The 8,460-nt window shown below is 39.8% G+C and overlaps 1 protein-coding gene across 2 annotated transcripts in view; it reads right to left on the bottom strand.

Annotated features, from left to right (window-relative positions):
• Positions 1–556: 556 nt before the first annotated feature.
• Positions 557–8,460, bottom strand: part of SKI (SKI proto-oncogene) — a 141,177-nt gene continuing 133,273 nt past the window's right edge. For both annotated transcript variants that reach the window (XM_086921539.1, XM_086921538.1), the window contains exon 8: positions 557–5,756. In XM_086921539.1, coding sequence (XP_086777665.1) covers positions 5,568–5,756 — 189 coding nt within the window. In that variant the 3' untranslated portion in view covers positions 557–5,567. The remainder of the gene's footprint in view (positions 5,757–8,460) is intronic.

Below are 8,460 nucleotides of genomic sequence, written 5' to 3'. Positions count from 1 at the left end.
CCTGTATTTGTAGATGACTAACATTATCAGTGGTATTGGAGGATAATCATAAACGAATATCCCTAGCATCCTAGTAACAGGGTGTTCTCCGGTCATGGATTCCTATAGCTTTACAAATGCTCCATTCTTCTAACTTTAAAAAAAAATGCGACTAGCATTAGAGATGAGCCACCTACCCCCATCAATTGAGCTTTCTAGTCTCAATCTCATCCTTGCTCGTCAAAACATCCCCTCTTTCTAGATACTCCTGTGAGAAGCATTTGTCTGTATTTCTTCAAAATGTTCATAACAGCCACTGCACACCTTTTTATCGCTTTATTATTGTGCTCTTGTATATTAATTCTTTAGCTGCTACTTTTCTTTAAGATTCTCAGTCTCATTCTAAGCCTCCAACACACACTAGATCGCCTTCTAAATGGATCTCTCAATTTTAGTCTCTGACTTACAATCATCCGTCTGTCTATTGCATTCGGCACCTCTGCTTTTTCACCTCCTTTTAAAGCTATTACCATCATGATCTAAAAGGCTTCAGTAAAGAAACATATTTTACAAGACGTTTTCTGGACAAACAATTTTATTTTAGTTAATGCGTCTATACACTGTACATTCAGTCACTGTGGTATATGAGCATATCTATTTTCATACATAATCTCATAAAAGTCCTTTATCTTACAATATTATCTGGGAGTAGATGCGGAAAACCGGGTAGCGGGAGGGAGGTCGCAAGAGGGCTAACAAGGTACACAGCGTAATAGATAAATATGCCAAGTTTTTTTCTTATTTTCTTTCTGTAAAATCAGGCATTTATAAACAAGAAAGCATACATTACATAAAAATAGCTCTAGGATAGCAGGTAAGGTCATAATATTGTCATTAGCAGCAGCATAGGGAAAAAAAGATAAACGAAACTGTGCTGAAATGATATTGACTGTTATAACTGTTTTGAGAAATTATTTTCATTGCGCAAATATCTCTCCCTCAAAAACTTAAAAAAAAAAATATGTGCTGACCAACGGGAATACAAAAATGCAGCTTTTTTTGTAATAACAAAATACTTTACATGGAAAATGATGACAAGAAAAATGACAAACCATGAAAACTAACAGTTATGATGCTGAAAATAGAGCGGGTCTGCTTTTTCGTTCCCCTAACGCAAAAACAGACCACAGATATTCAGAGTAAAAACACAACCCATATAAACAAAGCCATCTATTACATAAGAAAGAGTTTCTGCAAAAGGGATAACACCATATGCACTTATGTTACAAGAGCGTACAATAAAAAAAAAGTATTTACAGGCTGAAATCACTTTTGTACACTGGCTAAATTCCATTTGAGAAGGAGCGTATAGTGTGAGATAGATGACCTTTCAAGAAATATTATGGAGGTTATTGCTGTTGGTTGTGTCCTGTCCCTTTTCTTGAAGGGCTGTCTTTCTGCGATGGATTACTGAAATGTAAAATGCACAAGTACCTCAGTATCCTACACCCTACCAATCTTCTGACCGGGTGCACCACCCAGCACCTGCAGAAGCACATTTCCACAAGACATGCCATCGCTGAACCCGTAAAGGGTGGTTTATGGGAAGTATGGATTATCTCACTTGAAGGCTGAAATATTCCACTCTAGCACCTGCCTTTCGAACCCACTAACACGCCCTCAAAGAGGACCGTTCATTTTCTCTCCATTTCTATAATTCAGTATGGTGTGCAAGTGTGGAGGTGGGGGTGGGACATGCAACTGGACAGACTCTCTACTTTGGGTTTAGGGATGACCCTGCAAAGTAGCCGCTTTACGTTCGCCAGACAAGTCACAAAACATTGACTGACAAAATAATGGCACTATATTTCGAGCATGGCTTTATAATTAATCTCTTGAGGCAATTAGATGCGAGGGCTTGAGAAGATAGCCCATGGCCAACACAAAAAAAGACACTCCTATCCTCTCACCTGAATTCCATGAATGGAAAATAAAGGGACCACCTGAGGTAGCGGGACGTGTACAAGTCATGCTTTACATTACAAAGGTGTCTATCACTTTAGTGTGTTGCAATGCTGCGGTTCCTAGAAATTCCATACAGTACATCGCTCCTGCGGCGGGGGCGGTCCACAACCTGATATGCTGTTCAACACTGATGCTGAAGTACTGTTCTCACCATAAGCCCGCCACAGACCCTGCCTATTAGACCCAACGAAACAACACAACGATTTTTGATAGCATCTCTACTGAATAAGGTGCATCCATTCGCAGCACATTTCTCCTTGAGAAAAGCTACAAATGGCTCAGACCTCGTGGCAGCCTCGAAACAACAGTCTGTGCAACTTTTTCTGAGGGATAAATCCATGGCCCCACAATAATACTCATATGATCTAACGTGCAATTCCAGAGGAAAACAAGAGATTTCAAAAGATGAGAACACATTGAAAGCTGCACAGAACTCAGACTAAAACAGATGTGACATCAGGCGAATCTGGACTTTCTTGCTTGCCTGACCTCATTAGAAGAAGTAAGAACGCTACACCATAACGAGGTACCAGTAATAAATATCGAAAGCAACCTGAAGGAGACTGGTCTGTCTAATTGTTCTACGGTTCACACAGGTATGCACCCAAGCTTCTCTTTTCCAAACAAGTACATTTACGTACTGAGAGTATGACAGAAAGTAAGAAATACAACTGAAATATTCTCGTGCAATTTCGAGGTGGGTGTGAATCAGTAGCACTTGGTGATGCAGAGAAAAGTTACGAGTAACTTTGCATAAGAAGTAGGAACAGGAAACACAGGAGTCACCAAGATGCAGTCAGTAGGTCAGGATGTGGCTTGGCAGGAAAGTAACACTGCAGGGCTGAATGAATGTGGCAGAAACTGGCCAACCTTACTGACCTTACACTCCCCTCCTTAACCATAAACATCCATAATTTACCTGTAGGACAGTCCACCTGTGTCTCCAAACAGTTAACCAAACAAAAATAGGAACTCTTACCCTGTGTAACTAATTAAATTACATTACACATCAAGAACAGAAGCATTGCAAAGCACTTGACACACAAGCGGTTAATTCTTCCTAAACCATACCCAAGGTCCATCAAAAACCTGTCACTTCCCTTTGAGAAGCCATTGTAAGTAGTTTGTCAGTTGCATGTAGAGATAGTAGTATGAATAAAATAAAAAATCTTGGTAAGACTATAGTAATGCCCATAGTGAATACACGTATGACGTATTTTAAATTCCATGCATACGATTTTGTTTTAACAATGGCAGGAAAAAATTGCAAGCCCGCAGAAGTGGAAAAATGAAGATTAAAAACAAAAAAAGGTAAAAAAATAAATAACATATTATAAAATGCAACAAAAGCTCTTAGTATTTTGTATTATTTTCACCATGCACTTCTGAATGTCTAGAAAGCTCAGACTCCCAAAAGGGGTGAACTTTATGATGCATGGTCTAAATCTTTAAGTTGGATACGAATTAAAGGAGCCACCTGGTTCCAAGTTAACCACCTGTGAATCTCATCCCTTGGAAATTCCAGATGTTATGATATTGACCACCGCTGTTTATTTCTATGAGAAAAGATGGAGTGGTTAGGTCACTGGATGCAAGTACCTACCAAGGAAATTTTTTGCTCTTTATTTTTCTGCCTCCAAATCAGTACTAGTAATTTAAGTTTGGCTACCACTTCAGGTTTAAGAAAAAATCTTATAGGACTTGGAAAAAACCCTAGCGAAAATGTGACTGGAAGAACGCAAAAAATCTGGGATCAATATTTCTATAAAGAGGAAATGTTACTGTCTATGTGTACTTTTTGGGGAAAAGTGAGAAACACCAAAGGTAAAAGGGTAGGAAATAAATTATTGGTAGAAGGGGACCATTGAAAAAACTGGGTTATTGTCCAATTTTGCAAACATGGAAATCTGGACACCTTTTCACCACCTCCACTGTCTTTTAACACTTAAAAACAAAAAAAGTCCCTTGTTCAATGAGCACCGTATGTAGCTTATAAGCACATTTATTTTGTCCTTACATTTTTTAAGTATTTAAGTATGGTACAAAATTATTTTCACAAGAGTGTATGATAAGAGAAGAGATAAATGAGGAATAAAATGTAGAGAAAGTTTCTGTGTGTTTTTTTACAAAGTGCAGTTCTACACATTAAAAACAACAACATAAAAAGAAAAGGACATGTAATGCTGCATTTCTTTTCCAGTGCCGCGTCTTGCATCTCAGAAAGAACATAAAAAAAATAAAATGGTACTTTACTTAAAAAATAAATGAAAAAGCATTATTCACAGCAGCAAAGTGTTTTTTTTCTTCTTGTCTCTGTAGTATTTGATAATGTTTGCCGCACTTTCAAGGAGTAAAGGCAATTGGACTTAGACGGAATCAAATGATAAATACTGCATTTCGGAAAACTTGATTTAACAAAGAAAATGTTGAGTGGGCAAAACCAAAGGCTGAATTCAAGATTTCAGATGGACTTTTAAATGTAGGTCTCAATTCATCCATTTATGACCCAGTTCATTTATCCTACTTTTTTTATCTCTTACAGTTTCTGTTCCATTTCTTTCGCCTTTCTTTTTTCCCTAATTCTCTTCTTTCGCACACCAAAGTGCTCATGTCGTGAACACAGCAAGTTCTCAAGTTATGACAGGGTTAAGAAACACTGACGACGGATAAGGCTGAGCAGGTACAGTTTCTCTCTCGCTCTCTCTCTCTCGCTCTCGCTCTCTCATATACATTTTGACTCCTTCCTTTACTTGTTCCATAGCAGGTAACGGATCGTTGAAAGAGACGAACAAATTCATAAAAGAAAAATTCAACATGATAAAAGGCATCAGAAATTCCCATCCAAGCGCATGTGACAGTTTAAGTGGTGGTGGCTTGCGAACAGCATTGCACGGAGATTTGGAGACCAAAAATGGCATCTGAACAGATTTTTACATTTCTTTTTGTTTTTTAAATGAAGTAATCCCAACGTCTGTAACAAAGTCAGTAAAAATTGTGCACCAGGGTTATTTTTTTCAGGTTTGTTATAAAACGAAATCTTGCAATTGGGTTTAGATACCAAAGTCTTTATAATGTTTTTGTGTTTTTCACTTTTTTATTTAAATAGCTTATAACAAAAAAAAAAGTTGATTTCGAAGTGTTCCAGCAAGCGGAAGATCCATGAGAGCTGCAGAGGACGACGGGGCTGGGGTGAGGCCACTTGAATTCATTGGACGATGTCGCTCGCTTGAGATGTGATGAGTAGAAAAGCGGTATTTTTTAGTCTTTTTTTGCTGTGGGTCCAAAAGTAGTTTGCTTACAAACGGTGGGTGTGTTGCAGGCACAGTACGATGTTGTGCTATGTGAATCGAAAGGAGAGGCATATAATTCAGTGCTTCCGTTGTAACGAGTAACATTTTCCCTCCAATGTATAGTCCATTTTTATGTGTGCCCCTGCACACAGACGCACACACATACACACACGCACATAGGCAACTCCCAGGCATACAACACGCATTCCCCTCTGCTGTGCATATACGTAGATTCTGTATATGTATAGATAATGTATATATTTTAGTCTTTATTTAGTTCTCAGGGTCTTTCGTTGTGTGTTCACTGCTGGTCTGACTATTAGATTTAGGCCACAGTTGAGCCTGAAGTTCGTTCACAACTTTTTCCAAGTGTTCCCGGGCGTCTCGCTCACGGAGCAAGTCGGCACGTAGGTGTTCCCGATCTGTTTCGGCGTGCTGTAGCTTCACCTGCAGGTCCTCGATCTGTGGACAGGATAAGAAAGGGTCTGGTTAGAAGGTGTACTGATCGCGGTGCAACAAACTGGTAATGTCATTTGTATCAAAAGTTATGGATAACATGTGTGTGCTAGTACGACCGACTAACTGTTCCTGGCCTCAGCAGACATGTTCGGACACAGCATCAATGCCTCCAGCAAAATACTGAACTTTACTGTGTTGTCCATCGAAATGCAAAGATCTCAACTTTTGGAGTAAGACAAGAGATGTGCCGTTTGCAGTTTTCGGAGTCACAAGGAACTTTTTGACTGAGGGGGGGAACAGGAGGGGGAATTCTAGTAACAGAAGCCCAGACGCACGATCATGCTTGTGTAGCAGACATGAACTCTGTATTAACTGACATGCCGCATTCTTTCCCCAATTTATTCAAATCCCACTCTAGGGCATAAGCAAAATGTGCCCCCAAATCTCCATGGTTTATCATGGGAGCATCTGTATACAGTTTGTAGTCGAAATGTCTAGGGAACAGACCCACTGAAATCAAACAAGTCGAGTGTGCCTCTAATATTCAGTGTATCCAATAGGTCTACTTGCCTTTATGAGGCATCAGACTGTCATGACATCACTACTTCTGAGCGATGAACTTTTAACTAGGAACACTGCTCCAGTGGGTCAAATTCAAACAACACAGGCAATTTGGAGTTTTGTTTTCTTTTTAACGGCCTAAGGCTGTATGCACCAGGTTTCTAAGACAAACCAGTTTTTTTATTCAAAAGGAAAAGTTAATACATGAATCAATACATTCCTTCGCCAGGTCGACTAAGTATTCATTAAACGAAAAGGAAAACAAAGGAGATAGCATATCCAGAAAAGGATGAATGCATTACTAATTGATATCCACACATGAAGACAATCATGCACCTGCAAAATTACATAATGATAAAAAAAATTGGGGCTACGTTTGTTTCACCCTACCTTAAACTCCTCACGGAGGGAACTCATTCTTCCCTATATTTCCTTATCTTATTAAGTCTTTTTAACGCCATAACCCGCCGCGTTTTTTCAGCCGCGTTGCGGGCGTTCTGTTGAGTGGGCGGGGCTCCGTTGGCTGACTAGAGAGGGAGTGCTCCTGCACGGAAGGGGTTAAAGGACCCAATTCTTGCCCCATACACATTTTCTTAATGTTTCACTTTGGATTTTGTTCAACCACTGATAAAAATTGAGAACCTCTGCGGTTCTCCATTTCTGCGATATCAGAGATTTTGCAATAAGCAGTGCTAGATAATAAAATTTGCTTCTGCGAAACCGTAAGGTCCTTCCTTTGTTCCATTTTATTTTTTCAAAGATGGAGCGAAAATTTGTATTGATTATAGAAAACTGCTCGCTTGAAGTGACACTCTGGGTGTGTCAAACACAAGTAACCTCAACGCCAAAGGTAAACATACAAAATGTACACCTGGAACTCAATGTGACAAAGCTAGGCATGTCCGAGCACTTTAAATGTACACAGCTGCTGTGTGCCCAGGAGCACATCGTGCTGTCCAGGTAGGATCCGGAACATCTGATAAGCCAACACTGACTCCACACCGACATTCCCCAGGCTGCGCAGAGGTGAGAGTCAGACGCAGGTGGCACCCAGAGGTTCTTCTGCTGTTTAGTCTGGCTAGAGCTTATCTGCAAGACAAGCCGTGTCGCTAGAGAGGAAGTCCACATCATTTCCTGCCGGGTCTCTCCGGATTTGGCACATCGCACATCAGAACAATCACACCCCTCCCCTTCCCCGCCAGTGACAGTACATTTCACGACCATTCTTCTAGGTCCTTCTGAAATCCTGCGAGTAAAGAATTTAGTGGAACTTTTTATTTATGTGTTATAACATGAGACCAAAACCTGGATTATTTATTTATTGGGGGCTTCCATGAGGAAGCACAATCATTAACCAGCTACAAAAAGTTAAACCTTTCTTTGGAGGAATCTGTGTGCTAAACCATGGAATCATTTAATTCCCTATATGCCTAGATGATGCGCATTCCAGCCCTCATGGCAACCAGTGCACAAGTTTGTGAGCCAAGCTAATAAGCCCCTTTTTATCACTTTATAGACTAAGTGCACGGCTGCATTTGGGCCCAGTGTTATTGTACCTAGGGACAGAAGTATGGCATGCACCTTGATTCAGTAGTCAAGCCTAAACTGTATCAAGATATCCAAGTCCCAAACATAACAATAGTCCTGCGTATACAAGGATAAAACTAGGGACCATGTGACGTCTGAATGTCAACAGTACTTTAAAAAGTGGGTGAAATGATAGGTCTTGGATTGATTATTCAGTATCAAATTCTCTACTTAGATGCAATCTAGTGGAGAAATGGAGGTTGGGAGCATTTAATGTCAACATGAAGGATAGGTGAGCATTTTAAGATACTGATGCAGATTAACAGTGTTTTGCCATTTGGCCTCTGGAAAAGCACCGGGGAAAGATTGGCTTCCAACTGAATTCTGTAGAATTACCAAAACCCATACTGTCCCACTATTGGTTTCGGTTTTCAATGAAGCTCTGCATCTGGGACATTTACCTTCTGATTTTGTGCAAGCTTGTATCACACCTTTTCCTAAACCAGAGAAAGACCCTTTATAATGTTCTAGCTATATGCCTATTTAGTCAATGAATTCTGATATTAAAATGTAAGCTACCTTCTTGGCATTGTCTTGATTCGTTAATTACCTCCTTAAT

This window comes from Lissotriton vulgaris, chromosome 5, assembly GCF_964263255.1.
Source record: "Lissotriton vulgaris chromosome 5, aLisVul1.2, whole genome shotgun sequence".
NCBI lineage: Eukaryota > Metazoa > Chordata > Amphibia > Caudata > Salamandridae > Lissotriton > Lissotriton vulgaris.
Note: the sequence above shows the minus strand (reverse complement) of the source record. Positions and strands in the feature narration are given on the sequence as shown.